Source organism: Mus pahari, chromosome 3 (assembly GCF_900095145.1).
Source record: "Mus pahari chromosome 3, PAHARI_EIJ_v1.1, whole genome shotgun sequence".
NCBI classification, from domain to species: Eukaryota; Metazoa; Chordata; class Mammalia; order Rodentia; family Muridae; genus Mus; species Mus pahari.
In genome coordinates, this window is record NC_034592.1 from 105,812,546 (window position 1) to 105,838,951 (window position 26,406).

The 26,406-nt window shown below is 50.2% G+C and overlaps 1 protein-coding gene, 3 non-coding genes and 1 pseudogene across 7 annotated transcripts in view; 2 read left to right on the top strand and 3 right to left on the bottom strand.

Annotated features, from left to right (window-relative positions):
- Positions 1-13,325, bottom strand: part of Shf (Src homology 2 domain containing F) — a 20,924-nt gene extending 7,599 nt beyond the window's left edge. For 2 of the 3 annotated variants that reach the window (XM_021193663.1, XM_021193662.2), the window contains exons 1-3: positions 12,840-13,325; positions 3,562-3,703; positions 833-1,039 (exon numbers count right to left, since the gene is read on the bottom strand). In XM_021193663.1, the coding sequence (XP_021049322.1) occupies positions 833-1,039; positions 3,562-3,703; positions 12,840-13,325 (835 nt within the window). Of the gene's footprint in view, positions 1-832; positions 1,040-3,561; positions 3,704-10,890; positions 11,044-12,839 lie in introns of those variants that run through there. The other variant, XM_021193665.1, reaches the window with a different exon arrangement.
- Positions 13,326-20,832: 7,507 nt separating this feature from the next.
- On the bottom strand, positions 20,833-20,904 carry Trnah-gug. The gene has a single exon. It is a non-coding gene; the product is annotated as a tRNA-His (tRNA).
- Positions 20,905-22,379: 1,475 nt separating this feature from the next.
- Positions 22,380-22,451, bottom strand: Trnah-gug. Its single transcript has one exon. It is a non-coding gene; the product is annotated as a tRNA-His (tRNA).
- A 530-nt stretch (positions 22,452-22,981) lies between these two features.
- Positions 22,982-23,053, top strand: Trnah-gug. The gene has a single exon. It is a non-coding gene; the product is annotated as a tRNA-His (tRNA).
- A 1,351-nt stretch (positions 23,054-24,404) lies between these two features.
- LOC110318932 lies at positions 24,405-26,328 on the top strand (annotated as a pseudogene). The gene has a single exon (XR_002380386.1). The product of XR_002380386.1 is annotated as a DDB1- and CUL4-associated factor 15 pseudogene (transcript).
- Positions 26,329-26,406: the final 78 nt, after the last annotated feature.

A 26,406-nucleotide genomic window follows, 5' to 3' on the forward strand; every position in this document is an offset into this window, starting at 1 on the left:
GTGTGTGTGTGTGAGAGAGAGAGAGTGTGTGTGTGTGTGTGTGAGAGAGAGAGAGAGTGTGTGTGTGTGAGTGTGTGTGTGTGTGAGAGAGAGTGTGTGTGTGAGAGAGAGAGTGTGTGTGTGAGAGTGTGTGTGTGTGTGAGAGAGAGTGTGTGTGAGAGAGAGAGAGTGTGTGTGTGTGAGAGAGAGGGGGGGGCATGGAAGCAGTAGTGAAATTGAATGGCATCTCAGTCCTCAAGATTTAGTATTGAAGGCACTCTCCCACTTTAAGGCCCTTGCTTCCCCCACCTCAGACGGCCAACATGAATGTTTCTATGGTGGACTTGGGCCTGGGACACAGTGGTGTGGTCGGGACAGGAGAAACTTGATCTTCATTTAGCAACCTCACAGCCTCCAACTGCAGCTCAGAAATACTCTTGGAGCCAGATGTCCCTGATATGGCAGGGCCTGCCACTAGAGACAGCCTCAGAATCCAGGTTATACATACATGGGTTTTTTAAATCATTTTTTGAAGTGTTAAATACCCTGTTTGTCAAATATATTTAACATATGCTACAAGTTTCACAATCTGTACTGGAATTTCTTTATTTTTTCCCAGATTCCCAAAGGTGGTTACAGCTTGGGCTTGGCCTCCAAGAGGTGCCCATTGCCGGCACACAGCGCTGCATCCACGCTGCCCAAGTTCCCACCCCATGGCACAGAACTCAATTACCCTGCTCTAGAATTCCACTCCTAGCCCTTGTTTGGTTCCTAGGATCTGCTCCTTCCATTCTCCCGAGCCTGAAAAGTGCTCAGAGGCCCCAGCAGAGCTGCCCCTGCCAGCAAGACTCACCAGCAAAGGCTTTGGAAATCCGCTCCTTCTTCCACTCCCAAGGCTGGTCATACTCTTCTGGAGGTCTCTCGTCATCCTCTGGCAAGCGGGACTCCCTGGGCCAGGGAGTCCCCTCACCTTCTGGGCTGGCTCCCTCATCTTCTGGCTCATAGGGTGTGTCATAGAGAGGTAGGGGTTGAGCTGCAGTCTCCTTAGAGCCCCGGATCTCTGCCCGATGCAGAGAGGAGAGAGGTGTAAGGAGTAAGCTCAATCCAGAGCCTCTGCCTTGGCTCGGAGAGAACTCAGCAGCTACAAATCCTGGCTCCCTCAGCCCTGAGACATTTCCAGGGCTCCAAGATCATGGGGTCTATGGGAGGAATTGGCAGGCAAGAGGCAAAGTAAAGGAGAAGAACCCCAGGATGATCAGCAAGGGCTGGGAGCTGAAGTGGGCATGTTAAGGAAACTGAGGCAGTCTTCCTTGAGTTTATCTCTCCCTTATGCCCAGCTCTGTCTCCTTACTCATCTCCACTTACGTTCTACTTAAAGTGACTTTGCACTCGGGAACTCCTCTGTTGCTCAGGTACCACTGACCCCCTTTTATTAAGTTTCCCCTTGACAAGTCGACTTTACCCACTGTCTTCTCTCCTTCCAGTGAGCTTTTTCTCCTGATCCTCTCTTGGTCTCTGTTCCAGGCCCAGGCCCTGCTTAGTTCTTCCTACAGTGACTCCTAAGCTGTCTGCTGAGGCCTTACAGCATCACAGTACATCGGGAGTTCTGGTCCTCCGTCCACAGCTGCTCCCAATGCTTCATTCTGTCCTCAGCTCCCTTCAGACTCACCACCTTCCCCAGAGCTAGGAAATCTTTTTAGGATCACTGATCTAAATCTGATAAAAGCTCCAGATTTTGTGGCTAACTTGCCACAAAATGTGTATTTTAGGACTGGGACTGTGTCTCAGTGGTAGAACACTTGCTTAGCATGCACAAGGCCTGAGTTTAATCGCCGGGACCATCCCTGCCTCCAGCCCTTCTACCCGAAAAAAAAAAAAAAAAAAAAAAAAAAAAAAAAAAGAAAAAGTAGTTAAAGCACTTACATTTTCATATATAATTCCAGGACATTCATGGCCCATATTATCTCTCAGCCCTAACCCAAGGACCCCTTCTTCCTCTCTCAGCTTCTGCCCACCTCGCTGTTTCTGTAGGCCCCGATTCCTGCATTCTTTAACTCCATCTGCTCTTTTCCAATGCCTCATGGCTTCCAACCTCATCTCTCCATAGCCAGACTTTTACTAGGACAAACCTCCACCTCAAGGGTGATGACATTCTTCCTCACCAATCTCTACCGCAGAGGGCAGGGCAGCTCATCTGATTGGACAGTGAGTGCTCACTCTCTTCCTCAGCTCCGCCTTCTTGCGGAAACACAGGAATTCTGGATCTTTCTATTCCATACAGGGAGAAAAGTGTGCCTGTACAAAAGCCCACAGCTACTCTGTGGTGCCAAGCCTGAGTAGGCATGTTTAACTTACTTGAAAAGTATATTAAAAAAACCATTGTGTTAACATCACTAAGTTATATCCTTTGGTCAACTTTATCAGAAATAAAGTTGACATTTTAATCTCCATTAGCCCTTTCCTTAATCTTCTTTTTTTTTTTTTTTTTTTTTTTTTTTTTTTCGAGACAGGGTTTCTCTGTGTAGACCAGGCTGACCTCGAACTCGAATTCGCCTGCCTCTGCCTCCCAAGTGCTGGGATTAAAGGCGTGCGCCACCACCGCCTGGCTTTAATTTTACGTCTTAATTATTTCTAAGCTGAGAAGAGGAAGAAAGACTTTGTAATTGCGGCTCCTTGGAATCCCAGCACTTGAGCTGCATGGTGGCGTGTGTCTGTAATCCCGCACTTGGAAGGTAAGGACAGGAGGACTGCTGCAATTTTAGGCTAGCCTGGGTTACATAATAAGTTCCAGGCCAGCTTGACTACATACTGAGATCACATCTTATAAGACCAAACCAAAATACAACAATACCAAGAAGCAACAGACCAAACCATTTCTGAAATAGCTTGCTAACTCGGCTTTATGGTAGGTAGCTCTTCTAGTCAACTCTGTATACCCTCAGAAAGGTCTCAGAAATCCCCTTAAATGCCACATTAGTCTTGTTTGTTTGTTTGTTTCTTCTGGCATCCTTCCTGCTCTCCGCCATCTCAGAGGCTGAAGCACCATTTCTCTTGGCTACCCTTCACCCTCCTCTCTGACCCTCTCCTGTCCTCTCCGTCCACCCTGACTCTGACTCTTTCCCTGGCTCATCTCTTGGCCTTTGTTTCCCCAAGGGCAGGGCTGACTCAGTCCTTTCTACTCTAACTCTGAAATGCTTCCTCGGCCCACTCCACGGCACCCAGTGCAGTCACTCACCTGCTGTTCGTGTTTCTCTATGATAACATGAACTCAAACTCATCACATTCCAAAGGCTACTAACTGACGCTCATTTGGGAACATCTGACTCAACTCATCCCACCATCTTGGAGCTAGGAAGCCTAGCTCCAGGGCTTCTACGGGACCTTCGGTTACATGGCCTCCTCTGTGGCCTCAGATGTCACAGCTTACACTTTCTCTTCCAAAATCTTGAAGGCCCTGACCACATTCCTAAGGAGCTGGCACTGGCTTTCTCCCTATTTTCCAGGGACCACGGGACCAGTCCTTGGATTTGTTGCGCAGAGCCAAGGCCTCAGGGGGCAATCTCCTTTGTCCTCAGTACTTACCAGCCATCATCTTTTGGGCCTCGTAGGGCTCCATGTAGCCATCATTCTCAGGGACCTTCTCTGGGGCTCCTGAAGTCCCTCCTGAGCCTTCACCAGTCTCCTGAACATCAAATGGGTCCGCATAGTCCTCTAGGATTGCCAACTGGGAGAAGGCAAAGAAAACACGGCTCAGACAAGGACAGGCAGCTCTGCTCCCACGGGCAGAGATGGGGCTGCTTTCTTTCCTGCTAATTTTCTACCTTGTAGTCATGTCCTAGCCAGGATGAAGCTATTGGGTCTTAAGAGTTAATCTTAGGGTCCAAGCTGGACAACAGCCTGTGCACAGAGAGAACTCAAAGGCACTGGCTACCAATGTGTGGCAAGAGCAGAACGGTAAGGCATCTCAGAGATCAGCACAGTGTAGCCTGCTACATCCCAGGCGGTCACCAAAGAGCGAGCCAGTGACCGTGAGGACACTAAAGAAGACAGTGGAGCTTGAGCCTACCTCAGCACTCAGAAGGCAGAGGCAGGGGGAGCCCTGGGAGTTCCAGGCTGTTCCAGGTCAACCAGAGTTACAAGGTTAGACCTTGTCTCAATTAAAAGAAGGACGGGAAGAGGAGGGGCAGAAGGAGTAGAGGGAGGAGGAGGAAGAAGAAGAGGAGGAGGAGGAGGGAGAAGAAAGCCGAGACTTTACTTTGTCACCATTCTGTTGTTTGATCCCTATCAGGTCCTTGTTTTGTGGGTATCATAAACTCTCTTTGAAGAAACTGGACAACACACAGTTAGGAAATACCCCCTAAATCATTCTACTTAAAAGGAAAATTCAAATGTCCAACTCACACTGTTTGTGCACAGGGCTATCAACAACATGTAGCTGGTGGGGCCTCTCAGCCTCCTGGAAGGAAAATGCCTTGGAGCACCCTGGGACACAACTGAAACCTGCCAAGTTCCCAGAGGCCAGGATCCAGAAAACCAGTCTTAGCTTTCCATTTCCCTGCTGCCCGTCCCTTCCTCACATATTGGCAAGCCTCTGCTCTTGCTCCCAGTGACAGCTGAGGAAGCTGGGGCACTCAGGGCAGGGCACGGCTGAGGACAATGGAGTCTTTCTCCAAACCGGGCAGGAAAAGGTAGGACTCACCAAGCCAGACCCTGGAGCACTGCAGCACTCAGAGGGCCACAGCTGGCACCAGAGGTGCTTCTGGGGCTCGGGTACAGGGAACGGTCACTCCTGTATTTCACTGAAGCCTAGACTTCAGATATGAGGAAGCTAGATGAGCTAGGTGGTCACCCTGCCCTGAGTGAGAGGACCTGGGAGTGGGGACAGCTGAGCCAGGTGACCACCCTGCCCTGAGTGAGAGGACCTGGGAACGGGGACAGCTGAGCCAGGTGACCACCCTGCCCTGAGTGAGAAGACCTGGGAACGGGGACAGCTGAGCCAGGTGACCACCCTACCCTGAGTGAGAGGACCTGGGAGTGGGGACAGATGAGCCAGGTGGTCACCCTGCTCTGAGTGAGAGGACCTGGGAATGGGAACAGCTGAGCCAGGTGACCACCCTGCCCTGAGTGAGAAGACCTGGGAACGGGGACAGCTGAGCCAGGTGACGGTGACCACTCTGCCCTGAGTGAGAGGACCTGGGAATGGGACCCCTGAGAGGACGAGATGGAGTAAGAATCAATCCCGCCTCAAATATCCCTTTGGCTGTCCCGTTGGCCCCATGTGGCTCATCTATAGGTTTCTGAGGCTGCTCCAGTGGCTGCCTCTACCTTATCCTCAAGCGTTTTTAGTTCCTACCTTATTTCAGTCTGGCCCTCAGTTCCTTTATTTCCCTGCATTCCTGCCTGCTTGGAGTAGCTCACATCAACCCACCGCTACTCCTGGTCACCTTTAGCCTACACTGTAAACATCCTTTTCTTTTCTTCTATCAGCACCATCTCTCGAGCCCTTCACCCCCAGTCTTCCTTTCTCCAGGATACAGATGAATCTGTTCAGGTCCATCTCACACTGTCCCCCTACTCCCCAGCATCACCCACTGCCCACTGCGGGCAACTGTGCCAGTTAGCACACAGCGTCAACTTGTGTGTCGCCACCGTTCTACAGTGTCTGAGTCACCTGACGCACTATCCTTACACCTCACAATAAATAGACCTTCAGTGTTTTGAGAAATGAGTTCAAGGTTGGAGAACGTGAGGTTCTCCCTTCCTCTTTGGACCACACTCTGAAAGTACCATGGTTGCTTTACTCAATGGTTTCCTCTCTGCCTGCACCACCTTCCTGTTCTGGTTAATCCTTACTCATTTCTTCTCTCAGAAGCCCCTTCCATGCTCCTCTGTCTGATTGTTTTGGGTGGCAAATGCTACTGTTGTGGTTTTGGGCAGACTGGGCACTTCCTGGGGGCAGGATCCACATTCACAGCTAAATACCCAAGAACTGACAGCTCTCAGTAATCATGTTAAATCCATCACACAAAAGGAGAGGAGTCGATGAAAACACCCCACCCCCTTCATTGATTTAGACAATGTAGAAATAATATAAAGCCTAGGTAGATAGGCTCATTAAAGGAGGACCAAGTCTTTCCAAACAAGTCTGCATTCTATGAAGCTTCCCAGAGAAGTGAGGTGCAGCCCTCAAAACCCCTCCAGGCCTCCCTTCAGCAAGCCTGGTCAGAGTTGCACAGTTGCCTCTTCCTGGAATCCCTACCCCTCCCAGGCTGGCGTGGGCCTTCCCAGTGCCAGCTGACAGTGCCTGTAGGCAACCAGGTGGCAGTTCTGCAGACAGCTCAATGGCTTCTCTGTTGTACTCCTGGTTCCACACCCTCCTCCAGGAAGTCCTGGACACCCCCCCCCCACCTTGGGCTAGGGCATCCGGAGAGCTACCCACAAGGCCCAGAACAGGAGTGGCAGCAGAGTCACCAGCTGGGAAGGCTGGCACCCACTCTGGGCACAGAAAATCCAAGTCAGACCCTAACCCTGCTTGCCCAGTGTTTCTGTGTTTAGAGGGGTACATTGCTTACAGGAAAACAGTCCCTGCAGACTACATTTGGCCTAATACAATCTGTTGTCTGTGGTCCCCTGACCTCCTCAGATGTGCCCACTGCTCTACCCAACGCTCATCACAGGCCCAACACACAGCAGATGCTGATGTGTATTTACTGGATGTCTAAAGAGCTTCTACACAGACTTTATATTAAAGTGACATGAGTGCCACCTGCCCCAGCCACCCTGACCTTTGAATGACCTGAACGACCAGTGGCCATGGGAGGCTCAGGCTCACTGGAGAATCCATTTTTGAATAGGGATCAAAGCCTCTGGCTCAAGGGAAGATGGGGAGAACTGCCATTTAGGGCACTGGAAAGGCATTTAACGCAAGGGTGTTATATCCTCTCTTCTAGCCAGTGTGCTGCTAAAGTGCTGAAATACTTAAATACTTTCCAACAAGGAGAGGAGGTAGTAGTTGCTCAAAGGGCCCTATGTCTCCCTGTGCTCTCTCTTCTGCCATCCTGTAAGCTGTCGCTAGGACCCTGCCACTCATCTGTTCAATGGGCAGTGGCCCTCCCCGAGCAGCTGCCAGCCGTTGAATCTCCTTCCTGCCTATGCCTCTCCTAAGGCAGCTAACAAGACTACCATCTGTTTCTTCTACCCTCCACTCTGCAGTTGGACCGAGCAACCCCTTTCTGACCCTACCCATGGGTTCTGGGGCCGGGTGTTGGTGTTTGCAGAACAGGTACTTTGCGGATTTCAGAGCTCCCAAACTCTCTTATTGCATATTTCCTCCACAGCTTCTAGTTCACAAGTATCTGCAAGCCTGAGTCTTTCTCTCCCCCCACCCCTCCCCCTCCCTGCTGTAGCAGAAAGGGTAAGGAATAAATAGCAAGAAGGAGCTGTAGTATTCTTAGCTGGAAGGCTGACAGGGATGAATGGTCAATAAATGTTAGCTCTTGGGGCTGGAGAGAGGGCTCAGCAGTTAAGAGCATTGGCTGCTCTTCCAGGACCTGGGTTCAACTCCTAGCACCCACATGGTGGCTCACAACTACCAAAACTTCAGTTGGGGCAATCAACCGGTGCCCTCTTCTGGTGTCCACAGGCACTGCAACGCACAAGCCTGAGACCCAAGCTTCCTAACACCCAGTACCTTTTTACAAGTGTTTCCAAATTTTCCTTTCCTCAGTTTTTTAGATTTATAGTTTGGTTTAGGGGTTGAGGACATAGTTCAATGACAAGAGCATTTGATTTGCCTAGCATGGCGAGACCCATATCAGGTTCAATCTTTAGCACTAGAGAAAAAAAAAAGTCATTTGAGAGTTGACAGTCTGATTCTGTTTGATTTAGTATTTCCCCACTGTATTTAACCCGTTGTCACCGAAGTGTGGTTAAGAGCACAGTACTTTACTTTCTGAGGTCAAGCATCTGTCCCTGCTACTCCTACTTACTGTAATACCTTTTCCTACTGGATGTGCTTGGAAAATGCCAACAAAACGTAAATGGGTTATTTCCCGATTTCTAATTATAAAAGTAATGTCATACTTATTTATAAAACCCCCAACATCACTGACAAGTGGTTGATGTCACCAACCCTTGTAAGGACCTGGGGTGTGTCATGTCTGTGTTTACTTCAAGACAGTTCTGCCAGAGGCAGGCTCCAGTACTCAGGAAATGGTGAATTAGGCACAGAGCACACCCTGCATCATCTCTGCTGGAGTCTCTCAGTGCTAGTCAGCAAATGCTGCATGAATGCCACCTCTCTGCTGGGCCCCGGTGTGGTGCTGAGGGCCCCAGTGTGGTGCTGAGGGCCCTGGTGTGGTGCTGAGGGCCCTGGTATGGTGCTCAGCCTAGAATCACACTGCTGGGTTGTTGGTGTTGCACCTGCTAGCTGAGAAGTCCTGCAAATGGGACTCAACATCCCTGAGCTTCCGCTCTCCAGTACAACCTGGGGATAGGTTCTCTCCCATAGGGTTGCTGTAAACACTGACTGGCCCAGTATACATAAGCTGTGGGAAATGGTGCCAGGCACAAGATACATGCTCAATAAATGCCAGCCACAGTATCATTAAAGACAAAGAGACCAAATTTTGGGGTCCCCCAGGAGCTCATACCGACAGACACAAAATAAGCTCTAAGAGGAGCGAGACACCCTAAGGTGCTCTAGAGTTACCCACAAGTCCATGGTATGCAGGAGTTGGGCCTCATCTTTGCTCTTACATAATGTCACGCTGTTCCTGGGATGAGGACAAGTGTAATTACAGGAGACACCCGCTCTGGGTACTCAGCTCAGCCAGGGTAGCTTTCTTCTCCCATCCACGAGCAGGGTCTCTCTCAGCTGTTGCCAGTTCTCAAGAGGCAGAGTGCAAGGGTCAAAGTGTTGACCAAGTCACTCACTGGCCGAGCCAGTACAGATGTCTGGTTCCAGACTGTGGTACTGCAGTGTGAGGAGGAAACAGGTCAGCCCATAACCTATCAGCAGTCACAGTCTTCAGCCATCCTTGGAGTGCCAATGACAACACAGATAACCAGCCCAGGGCTGGTCTAACTGGGCCACATCAGTCCTTCTCCTGGACTCCTCCCTTAGCCACATTTCCCCCCACCCCCCATCTCCAACACAGAATAAGCACAAGATAAGCTATCCAGGCTTCTATACTCTATGAAGACATAAGAAGGCAAACTTAGAAGAAAGAAAGAAAGAAAGAAAGAAAGAAAGAAAGAAAGAAAGAAAGAAAGAACCCACCTCAAAACAAAAACAAACACACACACAAGAGAAGCCCAAAACAAAAAAGCCAAGGAATGGGTGTCCCTCTCAGCACCTGGACCAGCGTCACCTAAGGACACACCACACTCAGTGGACACTGTCTAAGAGTGGTCCTGACTTCGGCAGGCTGTCCACGATCATCAGCACAGGAACATCACGATGGAATACAGACACCTCAGCCTTTTACCTCACTGTCCCCTTCCCGTTTGCTCACTGCTTACTAAAAGGAGCCTGGATGCTCCAAGCCCACACTGTACATCTGTGGCACACACCTGTTGTAAGAAGCTCTCCATACTGGGGCTCAAAAGCTGGCTCAGCAAGTAAAGGAGCTTGCCAGCAAGCCTATTTCAGTTTGATTCCTAGGACCCATTACTTGGAAGGAGTTCCTCTGACCTTCCCATATGTGTGTGTATGCAAGTATGCACACAATATACACACACATCTAAATTTTAAAAGGGGTTTTCAGTATAGGGCTAGAGGGGTGGTGCAGCCGTTAAGAGCCATGGGTGCTCTCTGGAAAACAATCTGAGTTTGGTTCCCAACATCCAGATGGTAGCTCAGAACTTCCTGTAACTACAGTTCCAGGGGATCTGACGCCCTCTCCTGGTCTTGAAGGGCACTGCATTCATATACACAAAGCCACATACAGATACACACACACACACACACACACACACACACACACACACACACGTTTAAAATTGTTAATGAAATCTTTTTTAAAAATTTAATACTATTTTGGGGGGCTATAAATTCCTGTAAAAATTTGAGAGCTATGAGCCTTTTCCCATATAAATGAGAAATACCTGCACACAAGGTCTGGGTGCTCAAGAGTCCTAGGGTTGTCCCCATGAGCTAAGAATAAGAGAGCTGGTTTCAATATGGGGTGCCTGTTTTATTACCTATGTCAGATCTCGCCTTCATATTGGCACAACAGAGGACACACTGCAGATATGGTAGGCAACTCACCCTTCATTTAATCACAGTCTCATCCCTGTTCCCTAATTAGATCATGCTTCTTTCTCTTGTTGAAGCTTGGTGAATGCATGAAGAGGAGGCCCAATACCCTGGACCTTCTGCCAGAGCAGAGCCTGGAAGTGGGACAGGACCCAGCACCAGAGGGGGTTCTTTGGGGGCCATCTGGCCAGGCCCTAGCTGCCGGTTGCAGGGTGTCGCTCTTGCTGTTCCCACACCTGCCCTGCCAGGCCTGGCCAGATGGTCAGCTCTGAGTCTTTGCCAGCTATATCAGTGGGTTTCAGAGTGGGCTGGCAGCCAGCAAGCCCAGCGTAGGAAGGCTAATGAACCCCAGGACCTCAGGGCCTTGTCCCGATATCCATTCCCTCTCGTCTCCTCATCCTATGGCTCCTTGGCATCTCTAGCTTAGTGGGGGAAGCACTTCTACCCATCCTATCCAACCTCAGTACACAGCCCCCTCGGGGTGCTCTGGAACCTCTTTTTGCCAGTCAAGGAGCTCTGCAGAGCTGAGAAGAGAGGGGAAGCGGGCATACAGTATAGAAACCACAGCTCGGCGGGAGTGGTGGTCCAGAGGCTGCACTCAGTAGGCCCTGCCAGTGTCTGGCCACCCGGGTTTGGGGTAAGAGCTCAGGTACCTTGTCTGGCTTTGCTTTTCCTAGGGGGAATACTCTGGGATCTCTCAACTTCTGTTCCTAGATGGTTGGGAGTTGATTAATTTCTGAATGAGGAGCCTAGGTCAGCCCATGGGACAGCTCAGATGCTACATCCTGGATCCTTTCATCACACGCACCAAAGAAAGCACAGATTGTGTGGCTCCTGGGAGAGCCTGTCGGATTTCATTCCTGTCTCCGTGGCTGGCTGGCAAGAGACTTAGACACCTCTTGAGCATCCCCTCCCCCACAGGTCAGAGCTGACCCAACTGAAGCACAGACAAGACAGTCTTGGCAGGAAGGGTCTGAGGGTCTGTGCACAGGGCTACAGCTCCTTCCTTGGAGGTTTCTGGGAAAGCAGGGAAGGAAAACCATGCCTTGGAAATCCCTGACCCTTAAGCCAGCCTGTTAATGGATACGCACCATTTCAGGACACTGGGTCAGACACTTTGGAGTCAGAGAACTGACCAAAAAAAGGATGTTTTCCTGGAGGAACCCACAGTGTGGTGGGCAGCCTGTTGGGTCATTCTAAGCCACTACAGGAAGGAAAATAGCCAAGGACAGCTTAGACCATGGGCCAAGAGCCAGTGGCCAGGGAGGAGGAGACTGGTCCACGGGGAGGACAGGGCCTAGACTCCCCTCTGCTTCACTGCCATACCACGGTCTCATCATAGCATCGAGGAGACCGCTCGCAGCCTGGGAGAAATGCCCTTGCACCTTCCTCGCATGATGAACCGGCACGGTCAGCCATGCTCTATGGCAAGAACCATGGGGAAAATGGTTCACACATCTGGGGCTCTTGTTCCGACCCCGACACACCTCTTATCCAGCAAGCCTAGCAAGACAGGGATCTTTTGGCGGAAAAAGCCCAATTCTGAAACCTGAGGATTCAGACATTAACTGCTCTCTAATCAGATAAAGATCTCTACTGAGGAGAGATGAGCGAACCCTGGAGGGATGAGCTCTCAGACGTGAGGAGGGCAACTGAGATGGGGTGGTTCCGAGTCACAGTCCTCCGATTCAGGGAGACTAAAGATGGCTTATCCAGGACAGGATAAAACTGGAATTTAGAAGGAAGGCAGATGTCCTGACAGACAAACTATTGGGATTGTTCCTCCAGGGCCTGCAGCTCCAGTCTCTCTCAGAATGGACTGAGAAAGAGGGAAGCCGAGAGGAGATAATGAATGAACCCAGTCACTCGGCCTTAACTGGGCAACAGGTCCTGACCACCGAGTGTCCTCATACTTGGGGGAACACTGGAAGGAGTGCGCCTGTACCCCAGGGGTGAATTTCTTCAGGAAGAGCTGGACAATGCCCATCTTGGCATCCGGAGTACAAAGTCCCCCCCTCCCCAATCCCACTGGGAAAGGCAAAGGCCAGCGCTCTCTGTGTTCACAGAAGAAATCTTAGTTTTCAGCCCCTTTCTGGGCTTCAGACCTGCAAAGATGCCTGGACTCCAGGACCGGGTGGGAGGTGGAAGGAAGGAGAAGGGGAAGAGGAGGGGGAGAGAAAAGCTTTGTGGAGGGAAGAGTCAAGAGATCAAAGGGCAGAGAAGCTACTGCTCCGGAGAGGGCACAAAGGCCATAAACCCGCAAAGGGAAGGGAGGGGTGCTTCTCCATGCCCGTTAGAAAAAAGGTTCCAGGATCAGGGTGGAGGGGTTGCAAAGCTGAGGGCAGAGCCCATGAGGGAGGTCGTCCCTAGTCCTGGGGCCCTAACAGGAAACAGGGCAGAGTTTGGGGGCTCAGATTAGTCGGTGGAGAAGCTAACAAAGGGGTTAAAATTTGAGCCCCCGTGTCAGAGACTAAGCTTGTGTCAACTAGAAATACTGACTGCTAAAGGCTGAGCCCCAGCCAAGCCACCTTTGTCCCTCCCTAAATCTCCAGACCTCAGACCACCACCCTTTCTGGACACCCACGCCCGGCGCGGCACTCACCCTGTCGCTGCTGGCAGGGGGTCCGGAGTCCGGAGGGGGCGCTGGGGGTCCGGGGGTCTCGACCCGAATGAGGCGGTGCGGGGGTGATCCGTGGCGCGGGGGCGGAGTGGGGCCAGGGGCCGCAGGGGTGGAAAGGGCGGCGGACGCGGACGGGCCCCCGGAGTAGGGGTCCTCGAAGTCGCGGTCTCGCTGCAGCCGGTAGGCGGCCAGGATGTCCGGGGGCGGCGCAGGGGGCGCGGCCGGGCAGGGAGCTGGGGGGCGGTAGTCGGGCTCTGGGGGGGCGGGTTTGGCGCCCCCTCCGCCGCCGCCCCCGCGAAAGCCCAGGTGCTCCCGCAGCCACTTTGCGACTCCGCCGCTGCCGCCCCCTCCCGGGCCGGTCCCCGCACCCCCAGCCCCGCGGCGGGATCCCCCGGGGCCGCCCCCCGCGCTGCCCTGCGCCCTCGGCCCCGGGCCGGAGCCCGTAGGAGGAGCTCCGCTCAGTAGCATGGGGCCCTCCCAACTGAGCGAGCAGACCGCGGGCGGCGGGGGCGGGGCGAGAGGGGGCGGAGCTGCGCCGGCGGGAGAGGCGGGGCTCGCCGTCAGTGACACGGGGGGCGGAGCCCGCTGCCTAACGGGGACCCGAGGACTCTGAGAGAAGTGATGGGATGTGGGGAGCAACTGCGCCGAGGGTGAGTCCTCCACGTGTCGCGACGCGTGCTCCTGTGGGGCGCTCTCTAGTCCCATCTGCTCTTTTCACCTCCCAGTTTGCGTCAGACGCGGGAAGATGAGTCCCCAGGCAGAGCCTGCTCATCCTGATTCCTTTCCCCCAAACCCCAAAGACCCAAACATTTTCGAAGACGCTGCTCTTCAGTTGCGCCTATTACTGCCCTCACCTTGGGAGTACCGCCTACCTCCTCCTATCCTTTAGCTCTCACTCAAACCTAGGCTGCCTTTCTATCCAGGCAAACTTCTCACGTGGCATGCAGTCAGTTCTCCAGAGACACCCATGGCTCTGATGTTTTCACACCCATCCGCCAGCTTCAAATGCTAACAACCCTCGCACAAACATTTCCCATCCACGTTTACACCGGCCCCCAGCAGGCCCACGCAGCCCTCACAGCTGCCCTGCTTTCTTGTGGAAATCCCTCAAGCTGGGTTTGTCAATCAGTTTGTGACAGAACAGAAACAGACAGGTCAATAAATCAAGTGAGAAACAGGTCTAATGTTGTCTATCACCAGCCCCTTACATTCTCAAGGCTCCGATGATGATGCCCAGGAGCCTGGAATTTTGTCTTAGAAAGGAAGCAGGTTCACCAGAAGTATTGTAGCCCTGAAGGCCAGCATCTCCCTCTCCCTCTCCGTTTCTCTGCCCCCTCTCCCTCTCCCTGTCTCCCTCTCCCTGTCTCCCTCTCCCTCTCCCTGTCTCCCTCTCCCTGTCTCCCTCTCCCTCTCCTTCTCTCTGCTGGGAAAACTGTCTGCTTTACTTCCTTGTGGTACCTGCTCTACACACTGTCTCCATGCTTCCTCACGCTCTTCCAGTTGCTTATGGTTGTTTGTAAGATAGGGCTTCATGCTGTAGTAGGCCAGGAATTCCCTGTAAAAGCTCAATCTGGTCCACTCTGCCCCAGCCTCCAAAGAGGGTTGACTTGACTGGCATGTACCACCTTTTTGAGAATCAGGTGAACCTCCAAAGAGGGGTGAACTTGAAGTTGAGGTTGAAGGGTATAATGGGAAAACATTAAATCTATCATTCCTATGATTCCAGATTTCAACTAGGTTAAATTTCTGCCGTGTGCAAATTCTAATGTCATGTATTCTCAAACAGTAATGTGACCCTCGATCTGGGTAGGGGGGTGTCTTGTTACATTGTAGATTGTCATTTTTGCAGGTCTAGCTGGGGAACTCCCAGGTGATAAAAATGCTGTTTGACCCCAATTATACATTGGATAGCTGGCCTGTAAAAGACACTGAGAACTTTCGCTTCATGGGGTATAATAGAGAAACTAAGAGGCTTACACTCCAGAATGTACAGTATAAAATACTAATGATGCAATGGTGACCATAAGAGATGACAGGTTCCTGAGGTTATTGTAGCAAACCCATAGGAGAAGGTCTCCACACTCACCCAATGGGAGGGGACAGGAAGGCATCGGGCTGGAGTCAGTGGCTGGGCGATCCAGCCAGCTCTTGGGCCAAGACCACACCCTGGTCCTATCTTAGAAAGGGTGATAGGGGTTGTTGTTATGCACATTAAGGGTGATGAACGATATGAGCCATTGTAGTCACTTGGCAATCAGGCCTGCGCTCAGACTCCTGGCAATCCCGTTGCTCAAGCTTTCCCAAGTCAAGTTCTGAGGTTGCAGGTGTGAGCCACCACAGCAATGGAATTTACTTAAAAATATAAAATGATTCTGGTGGTGGTGATGGTGAGAATGGTCCCCCTATGTTTGCTAAGGATTGGGAGGGGTGGCCTTGTTGGAGGGGGTGTGGCCTTGTTGGAGGGGGTGTGGCTTTGTTGGAGGGGGTGTGGCCTTGTTGGAGGAGGGGTGGCCGTGTCACTGAGGGTGGTCTTGGAGGTTTCAAAAGCTCATCGCAGGCCTAGTCTCCACCCACCTCCTCTCTACTTGATGCTTGTGGATTGGGACGTAAAGCTCTGAGCTACTTCTGCAGCACCATGCCTGCCTGCCTGCCCGCCCGCCTGTCACCATGCTCTCTGCCATGAAGATAATGGATTAACCCTCTGAAACTATTAGCAAGTCCTCCATTGAATGCTTTCTTCTATAAGTTGCCTTGGTCTTGATGTCTCTTCATAGCAATAGAACAGACACATGATGTACACCCATAATCCTAGTAATTGGGAGGTCGAAGCCACAAGATCAGGAGTTCAAAGACAATGTCTTGTTGAGTTTGAGGCCAGCCTGGGCTGCCTGAATTCCTGTCCCACAAAACAAAAACAAATCTGTAATGCTGGCCCTGGTGGCACACCACTTCAATCCTAGCATTTTGAAGGCAGAGGCAGGAGACCAACCCTGTAAATGCAGTGGACATGCCTGTAATCTAACTCTCAGAGGCTATAGCGGGAGGCGTTCCTTAATGAATTCCAATTCATCTTGGGAGACTGTCTCTCAGAAACCAGAAAAGTGGGAGCTGAAGAGATGACCTAAGAGCACTTAACTGCTCTTCCAGAGGACTGACTTTGGTCCCAGCACCCACGGCAGGCAAGTCCAGCTCCAGGAGCTCCCATACTGTCTAGCTTCTGTGGAATCTTGTGTATATGTGCATGCACACGTGCATACACACACACACACACACACACACACACACACACACAGGCAAAAATACCTGCACACATAAAAATAGTTTTAAAAGTTATTTTAATATAGGCTTAAAGATAAATGCTGAGAGAAAGAGAGGCTTCCAGCAGAAAGATAAGCTACACCCCAAAGCATGAGTGTAGGCCTTAAAGTGCTGAAGAAGCAGGGCGTCTCCAAGTGTGGGTCCAGGCTGTGAGAGGCTCCTCGAGAGTCATGCTCACTGCTTTTTATGTTTCTGTCTGTCTGTCTGTTTTGTTTTTGTTTTTGTTTTTAATGATAATTATATATAGGATTTTAGAGAGTTTTGAAGTTATCACATTCAAAGAGTTGCTAAGAGACCCAAATGAGACTACAAGGAGCTTCCTTAGGGGGTCCCCGATAAGGCTATAATTGATAAAGTAAAAGTGTAGCTCACTAGGACACAGGGATGTAGGGTAACTCTACTATAGCAAAGCTAGCTGCCCTGTTAATGATTCTTTGGAGAGAATGAATGAGGGCCTACCCAAGGTCTCATGTATCCAGAACTTAAGCCTGTTATTACTTCAGCATAAAATGTCTATGTATGACCAGGAGCATACGAAGGCAGGCAGGCAGGCAGGCAGAGCAGCCTTTCTGTTGAAATTTTTTAACACTTAAAAAAAAAAAAAAAAGTGGCCGGGCATGGTGGCGCACACCTTTAATCCCAGCACTCTGGAGGCAGAGACAGGTGGATTTCTGAGTTCGAGGCCAGCCTGGTCTACAAAGTGAGTTCCAGGACAGCTAGGGCTACACAGAGAAACCCTGTCTTGAAAAACAACAACAACAAAAAAGTGTGTGTGTGTGTGTGTGTGTGTTTATGTACAGGTTAGAGTTGCTTCTCTCCTTCCACAATTCTACCAGGAACTGAACTTAGACTGCTATTAGCCTTGGTGGTAGGGACTTTTAGAAGCTTCAATCAGATTCAGGTGAGGAAAATCTTCTGCTTTCCTATGCCATCATGTATTTCTCAGCTTTTCTATACTCCCTTAAGATTTAGATAGATGAAGTAAAGGGTAACGTGCCATTCCAATCCGGGAGGCATCACAGTCAAGCAAAGCAGTACAGGTGGAGCCCAGCATGATATGCAGACAGCATTCACAGGGCTAGGGGTGGCTCAGCAGGTAAGAGCACTTGTCGCTTTCACAGAAGACCTGGATTCAATTCTTAGTAAACACATGGCAGCTCACAGCTGCCTGTAAACTTCAGTTCCAGGAGATCTGGTGTCCTCTTCTGGCTTCTGAGGGATCCTGCACACACATGGTGCACATACACTCAGGTACACATAGACACCCACATAACATAGATACATTAAAGCATTTCTCAACCAGTCTGTGATGGCTCTCATGTACCTTTGGTCACAACATTCTGGAAGCAGAGGCAGGCAGATGTCTGTGAGTTTGAAGCCAGCCTGGATGAGCCTCAGACCAGCCAAAGCTACACTGTGAGATCCTATTAAAACAAAACAAAACAAAACAAAACAAAACAAAACAAAACAACAACATCTACTACTACTAGTTTTTTCAGGGGCTGAAGATATGGTGTCACAGTTAAGATCACCAGCTACCCTCCAGAGAACCTGGGTTCAGATCCCAGTGCCCACACGGAAGCCTTTGACCCTTTGTGACTCTAGTTCCAGAGGATCTCATGCCCTCTTCTGGCCTTGACAGGTACCAGGCATGCACACGGGGCACAGACATACATGCAAGTGAGAGATCCATACACATTTCAAAACAAAACAAAACAAAGCAAAACATTTTTCAGGCTCTGCAGTTAGGAGCATTTGCTGCTCTTTCAAGAGAACTGAGTTTGACTCTCAAAACCCATGTCTGGAGGCTCACAGCTACGTGTAACTCTAGCTCCAGGGCCTCTGACACTGTCTTCTGGCCTCCATAGGCAATTGCTTCTCTCTCTCTCTCTCTCTCTCTCTCTCTCTCTCTCTCTCTCTGTCTGTCTGTCTCTCTCACAACAAATAAATAAATAAATAAATAAACAAATCTTTTAAAAAATAAAATCTCTGTGTGCTATATAACCTATTCTCATCATTATATCATAATTCCTTTTGATGCCCAAATTCTTCCAATTTGGCCAATGAGAGAGAACCTTCTCAAGAGGTGCCTATATACTTTTTACTTGACCTCAGCAATCTTTTCTCTTCTCTTTCTCAGATACATACTTTGTTTTTTGTTTGTTTTTTTGCTTGTTTGTTTTTCGAGACAGGGTTTCTCTGTATAGCTCTGGCTGTTCTGGAACTCGCTCTGTAGACCAGGCTGGCTTCGAACTCAGAAATCTGCTTGCCTCTGCCTCCTGAGTGCTGGAATTAAAGGTGTGCCCCACCACGCCCAGCTAGATACATACTTTGTTATTCATTAAGACTGAGACTGAGTTCCACTTGTACCAACATTAAAAAAAAAATACACATGGGTGTGTTGCTTGCTTGTGCTTCTATGTACCACTTGTGTACCTTGTGTACAAGAAGAGGGCGTTGGATCTTGTTACAGATGGTTGGGGACCATTGTGTGGGTGCTGAGAATCGAACCCAGGTCACTCTTAGTCACAGAACCTCTTTTCCTCATTGTACTATTTTTTGTTTGGCCTACATAGTTTTGGTTAAATCACCGTTTAAAAAAATTAAATCAACTTCCAGTGTTTTAAATTATGGGACATCTTGCACAAAACTCCAAGTTCCTGTCATCTCCTAAAACACCAGAAAGTCTGGCACACCGGGCTTAGATTCTCATCAAGAACTCGTCAGACACCAGGGTGACTTCAAATGAATTCACACTGTCAGAGAAGGTCTTAGGATTTCATCGGAGCTCCAGACTTTTACCACTAACTTTCATTCCTTTTCTTACTGTGAAAAAAAAAGAAAGGTAAAGAGGAAGGGAGCGAAGGGGGGAGGGGGAAGAGGAAAGGACTGTGTGTGACTGGAAAAACAGGAGGGCACCGTTTTTTCTTATTGTAGAACCACAGACTATTTCTTTAATATGAAAATAATATGATTCATACTAAAAGAAGATAACCTAAAGCTAAATCTTGCAATCACAAAGCAAACCTTGCAACTCATTTATGGGCTATAAGAAATCTGAAGTCAGGCACTTATGTGTATCTGTAATCTCCACTGCTTTCGAAGCTCAAGGACTGAGATTGAGGCAGCCTATCTGTGGGACAAAGCAAGATCCCGGGGGAGGCAGAAGCCAAAGCCAAAAAGCGCCCTGTTCAAATATTCATCATGGAGCTAGGTATGGTACTATACTGCTGCAATCTCAGTACTTGGTAGGCTGGGGCAGGGGAATCCCAAGGCAACTTTGACAGGCAAGTGAGTTCAAGGCCAGCCTCAGCTACAGGAGACTGCCTCAAAAAACCAAACCAAACCAAACCAAACCAAACCAAACCAAACCAAACCAAAAATAAACAACACCTTCCCTGCAAAAAAAAAAAAAAAAAAAAAATTAGGTGGAGCTGCATGTTTGGAGCACAATCGTGGTCAAGATTTAGTCAGTACATCTGAATGCACAGCTGTAAACGCAGCACTGGGAAGGCTGAAGGAGAACCACAGTGAGTTCCAGAGGAAATGACTTAGGGGTTATAGGGGTTAGAAAATCATACTGCTCTTGCAGAGGGCCCGGGTTCGGTTGTAGCGCTCCATCCAGTTCTAGGGTGTTTGCCAACTTCTTTTGGCCTTCCTGGGTATGATGTGTGTGTGTGTGTGTATGCAAAATTCTAATGCATATAAAACAAAATAAATATTTTTAAAAGATCTTAAAAACAAAACCAAAAGCCTAAAACAATGAAAGCAACAAAAACAAAAGCCAGAGTAAAACCCGCAATAAAAAGGACTCAGTCCCGCCTGCAGTGCACTTGTGTGTGTGTGTGTGTGTGTGTGTTTTTAACTTTAGTAACTTTGCTTCAATTATATCTTTCTTGGCAATAAGAGATGAGAATGGAGGGCTTTCAAGTAGACTGCTGAGACAATTTCCTCTTCTAATCTCCAAATTCGGGTCTTAATGGATCATCTCTTTCTTCTGTTTTACCACACTAAACTGTACCCTACTCGAACTAGATGGGCAGGAGGACGGGAGGTGGGAGATGCAAGGAAGACAGGCCTCTAAATGGATGGAGATTCCCTCAGTGTGAGTACTCTTACCCACTTAGATAAATCTGTCACCGACCTCGTATTCTGTTCTCATGTCATAATTTTTTGGGAGTTGGAGGTGTCGGTATTTTATGTAAGAAGAGGAATATCTTCACACGTATGGATACATAAGTATTTGTTGCACTAGGACTATCACAGCAAGATAATGGCACTGGAAAATGGCAATAATTGGTGGATGACGTGAAGAATGAGAAGAAACCTTTCAGTTAGACTTGGTCACACGAAGTCTGTAATTACAAATGAACGACGCGATTTTTAAAATTAAAAACGGAGGTGCGGGAAATCCCTACAAGGTCACAGGGGCGCTGTTTCGATTGTGTTGAATGGCTTAGATAACGGTATTTCAGAAGGAAGGGATTAGAAACTGTTCGATCCGAAGCCGAAGTCAGAGCGCTAAAGAATTCTTAGATGCGGCGATCGTTAGAGTAGCTCAATTTTCAAAGGGGAGAGAAAAAAAAAAACCCAGTGGATATTGTTGGAAAAAAAAAGAAAAAAGCAGAGTCCCCTTGCCGTGCCATTGTTGCCACAATGCCGTGACTCGGATTCGAACCGAGGTTGCTGCGGCCACAACGCAGAGTACTAACCACTATACGATCACGGCGAGCTACCAGGGACCTGTAATATCGCTCTTCTGAATATTCTCTTCAATACTCATAGGCCTTCCCACGTCCTGCGTCACTAAATGACCCGTGTGCTGGGCGGGACTCCAACCTAGCAGACCTGCAACGCGCAGGCGCGTTGAATTCTCGCCGCTTACTAGGCTTCACTTTGGTTCGGTAGTGTTGGGCAAAGTAGTTGCTTGCGAGAGGTGTTGGGGGTGGCCGGAGACTATGAGCATCAGGGGACCCGAGGTGACTGTCTTGGGGAAGCCTGTCTCCGGTGCCTGGACCCTTACCAGTGGACTGCAGAGTTCTCCTGCCTTCAGGGGCGTTCCCCAGTGCGTCTCCTGGCTGCAGATCCCCCCCCAACCCCCCGACCCCTTTATCAGCGAGCGATGAGGACCTTCGCTGAGCGTGCGGCGGATGCCCTCGGTACTGAGTTAGCAGTATGGACAGAACTCAATTGAATGCAGGTCAACTTCGGCTTTCCGCCCCCATGACTTCTCTCTTTCATGCAGCCTCTCGCACTCATCCCACATTTAGGATGGCTAAATCCTCTCTCCTTGATGCTCCCGCTCGGCTTTGCGCCCACTTCTGACCCCATTGGGCGGCAACTGGGACTCAATCCAGTTTTCTTCTTGTCCATCAGCGCTCCCGCCCACACAGCGCCTGGCTTTTGACGGCTTCCACAGAGAGGCAGTGATATTTGCTAAACCAAGAAGGTGCCAGTGGTTTCTGACAAGTGAGTTCAAAGTGGCCACTTTTTACCCTCCGCTGCAGAGCCACCCGAGATCTCGCTAAACGCAACTAAATCCTTTCACTATTTCACGCCCCAGACTGCAGGACATCCGCCTGCTTTTCCCTCCCGCGGCTTTCAGTGTCGTTTCCCGCCCCCAGCGACTGGAGCCCATTCACTCAACAGGTTCTTGAGGTTCTAGCTGTCAGCCAAGCCAGGCCCTAGAGCGCTGTGGGAGCGGGCAGGTCCTAAAAATGACCCAGGGAGAACACTTAGGAGAGGAATCACGACAGAGCCTTTTCATGACTGTGTTCAACCCTTTGTACATTAAATTGCTGTTTGACAGATCCCCATTCTACTTGTAAAAGCTATCTCAAAGGTTACACTCTCTGTGGAGCCTCTTCTTTTCATCACTTCGGCGTCTACTTCACTGCTTTGATGGAAGTTTGTAAAAAGTATGTATAGGAGACTAAGAAAAAAACCAACGTATTTTTACAACATATAGTGAAAACAGTTATATATATACATTGCATTTTTCTGGCTGACGCAACTCTCTGTGCAGACACCACCCCTCCAACAAACTGGAAGCCTTTGTGTTCCTGTAGTTTAATTTAGCCCGCGCTGGTATAAACCCTATTCTCAACATTTAGTTTGAGGTTCATTTTCTAGAATGTTAGCTACATATTAAAACGGAGTAGAAGAACAAAACACAGCTCCCTTGCCGTGCCATTGTCGCCACAATGCCGTGACTCGGATTCGAACCGAGGTTGCTGCGGCCACAACGCAGAGTACTAACCACTATACGATCACGGCGAGCTACCGGGAACTTAAGGTCAGAGCTGCTTACTAGGGCTCTTCTGTATTGGATGCCCCGCCCCTTTTGACGTCATCGGGTTGCTGGTATTTGTTTCTGCCTATCAACGGCCTGGACTTATGAGTGTGCGCAGGCGCTTTGGTTTCCCTGGCTAGATCTGTGCGCTGGCGAAAAGAAGCCCTCCGCTTCGCAGCGGTAGTAACAGCAGCCGACTGGGCCTATTTTTTCCTTGTATTTTATTTTACTTTTAATTTTTATTTTGTGTCAGTGTCTGATTCGGGACAGGCTGGTCTCTAACGTCCCGAGGTTTAGGTTCCCAGGCGCCACCACGCTGGACTTGCCAAGCATTTTCATGGCCGTCTTTTAGTGGTGCGTTTCCAAGCCAAGTTTCCACACTCAAGAAGACTGTGGCCAATCGTTATGGTCAGTTGGGGGCCCTCGAGGTACAACAGCTTAGGGATGGCAGGGCATCATCCCTGTCTCAAGGGCCGCACTGGCTACACCGTGTACTGTGGCGTTCCGGTAGCTCGCCGTGATCGTATAGTGGTTAGTACTCTGCGTTGTGGCCGCAGCAACCTCGGTTCGAATCCGAGTCACGGCATTGTGGCAACAATGGCACGGCAAGGGCGCCTTTTTAGTACTGGAGTCATGGTGAAGTAGTTGTTAGGCCTGGGCTAATTCTCATACATATTGATGGAGGCCTTATAATGTGAGGTTAATTCTCAGAAACAATATACTATGTGCACAACTGACTTTGTAGCCTGTCAGTTTAGGCACCTTGCTTTTGTTAATATTTCTGCGTGGTACTTTCATTTTCCTAATCCAATGGTTAAATCATTTTAGTTTTTTAAAAACCTCACATAACTTAAGATTTCATCACGGAGGGTGTAGGAATTATAGAAACAATGTGAAAATTAGGGGTTAGACTCGGGTAGGTAGGAAAACAAACCGAACCTTTTTTGGTTCAGATCATATGACGAAAGATACTACCACACTGAAGGGACTAGTTTTTGTGGTCACTGTGGCATGCTAAGATAACCTCGTGGGTGCTGGTGTTTTTCTCTTCCCAGTCTACCTCAGATTAAAGCAAATTATCATGTTGTGTGCTCTTAATTAAAAACCCCAAGCTCCACAAATTCGGGTCTGTTATTCGGCATTAGGCCAAATGGAAGTGAATTTTCCACCTACCTCGAGTACTTGATGGTGGCTGTGTGGTTGTCAAGAAAGGACCCAGAGAAGAATGAAATTCTCCAGCTCCACCCAGGGGCTCTGAGATGGCAAAGCAAGTCAGGAAACATTCCTGGGAAAGATAGGCATTATAATGTAATGGGGTTGGGGTCTTTCACCCACAATCCATCAGGAACTACTTACTGAACAGTGTAGAAAGACTTCATTGCAGCCCTCCCCCTCCCAAATCCCCAAACAAACAAAAGACAACAAAAACCATCCTTGCAGGCTGTAATTTCCCTGGGTCTCTTTGCATTTTAGGAGATTTGGTGAGTTTAAAGCCGCATGACAGCTTGTGCCTTGCAAGTGTTGCTGAACAAAATATAGTAGGTGAATGTGAAAACCCATCGGGCTTTGTGTGAACAGTCATGTATCTAGGCAGTGAGTATCACCAAATCCAGCAGACTAGTCACCAGGACTAGTCACAGGCGACTGTGGCGACTGTGGCAGCTGTTCCTGGGCTGGCTTTGCTAGCGCTGTTCCCATGAGCTGCACCCAGAACAGGGCTTGGGAGAGATGCAAGCATTCCCTCCTGAGGGAGACATAAACCACTTCTAAGGTCCCAGTAACAAACCAAAGTACAGTTCTGTCAGAGGTCCCCCAGGAACTAGAAGGTTGTTGGGTTTATTTACAGAGTCTGAGTGAGGGGTTCCTGACAGGTGACCATAAAGTGGCTACATTAGAAAGTCTTCACCCAGCTGCGGAAGTGGAGGGAGGGGGTGAAAATGGCGCCCAGCTCGAAATCGGAGCGGAACAGCGGGGCCGGGAGCGCCGGCGGCGGCCCTGGGGGGACCGGGGGGAAGCGGGCGGTGGGGCGGCGGCGGGAACACGTTCTCAAGCAGCTGGAGCGAGTCAAGATCAGTGGGCAGCTCTCACCTCGTCTTTTCCGGAAGCTACCCCCAGGGTCTGCGTGTCCCTCAAGAACATCGTAGAGGAGGATTTTCTCTATGCAGGCCATATCTTCCTGGGATTTTCCAAATGTGGCCGCTATGTCCTCTCCTACACCAGCAGCAGTGGGGACGACGATTTCTCCTTCTACATATATCACCTCTACTGGTGGGAGTTCAACGTCCACAGCAAACTCAAGCTGGTCCGGCAGGTGCGGCTCTTCCAGGACGAGGAGATCTACAGTGACCTGTACCTGACTGTGTGTGAGCGGCCTAGCGACGCTTCCAAGGTCATCGTGTTTGGTTTCAACACCCGCTCGGCCAACGGGATGCTCATGAACATGATGATGATGGTGAGCGATGAGAATCATCGTGACATCTACATCAGCACTGTGGCTGTGCCACCTCGGGGCAGCTGTGCTGCCTGCCAGGACGCCAGTCGTGCCCACCCAGGGGACCCGAGTGCACAGTGCCTGCGACACGGCTTCATGCTGCACACCAAATACCAGGTGGTGTACCCCTTCCCCACCTTCCAACCCGCCTTCCAACTCAAGAAGGATCAGGTGGTGCTGCTCAACACCAGCTACTCCCTGGTGGCCTGCGCTGTCTCTGTCCACTCAGCAGGTGACAGCAGTTTCTGACAAATCCTGTATGACCATACAGCTTTGCCCCCAGCCCCACCCAGCTCTCCAGGACCCCGGAGCCCTGAGGCAGCCCCAGCCTTCCCCCAGCCTTGGTGTTGAGGTGGTCCCAGTCCAGCCCTCTGGAGCCCCTGAGCCCTCACCAGCCATTGCTAAGGCCAAGGAGTTTGTAGCTGACATCTTCCGCAGGGCCAAAGAGGCCAAGGGTAGTCCCTTGGAGGAAACTCGGCTGCCCTCTGGCTTGTGGCCCTCAAGCAGCCGCTGCCGCCCATCTTTAGAGCCGCAAACCCCAAGTGGGGAAGTGGTACCCAGGGACAGTCCTGCTGCAGAGACCACTGCCCCTGAGCCTGGCTACATCAATTACACCAAGTTGCACTATGTGTTATAGTCTGGGGAAGGGACAGAGCCTGAGGATGAGTTTGAGGATGACAAGATCTCCCTGCCCTTTGTGGTGACTGATCTCCGTGGCCACAACTTACGGCCCATGCGAGAGTGGACAGACATGCAGGGCCAGTACCTGACAGTGGAGCAGCTTACCCTGGACTTCGAGTATGTCATCAACGAGGTCATCCGCCATGATGCCACCTGGGGTCACCAGTTCTGCTCTTTCAGTGACTATGACATAGTCATCTTGGAGGTCTGCCCAGAAACCAACCAGGTCCTGATCAACATTAGCCTGCTGCTCTTGGCCTTCCCAGCCCCCACTGAGGAGGGCCAGCTTCGACCCAAGACTTATCACACAAGTCTCAAGGTGGCCTGGGACCTCAACACAGGCATCTTTGAGACAGTCAGCGTGGGTGATCTAACGGAGGTCAAAGGACAGACCAGTGGCAGTGTCTGGAGGTCCTACCGAAAGAGTTGTGTGGACATGGTCATGAAATGGCTGGTGCCAGAGAGCAGTGGCCGCTATGTGAACAGGATGACAAATGAGGCACTGCACAAAGGGTGCTCACTGAAGGTTCTGGCAGACAGTGAGCGGTACACTTGGATTGTGCTGTGAGGGCTGGACTGCCCTGGACCCTGACTCCAACTACCTCCACGGGCCCGGAGAGGACCGCCTTCCTGGGCTGGCCCTACAAGGGCCACAACCGGCACTAGTGTTAGGTTGCAGGTTGGATGGGACTGGCGCAGTAGCCTCTGGTGGCCCGAGAGTCTGGATGTGTCTTTATTTATGCCTATTTAAGTTGGGAAAGGCAAAG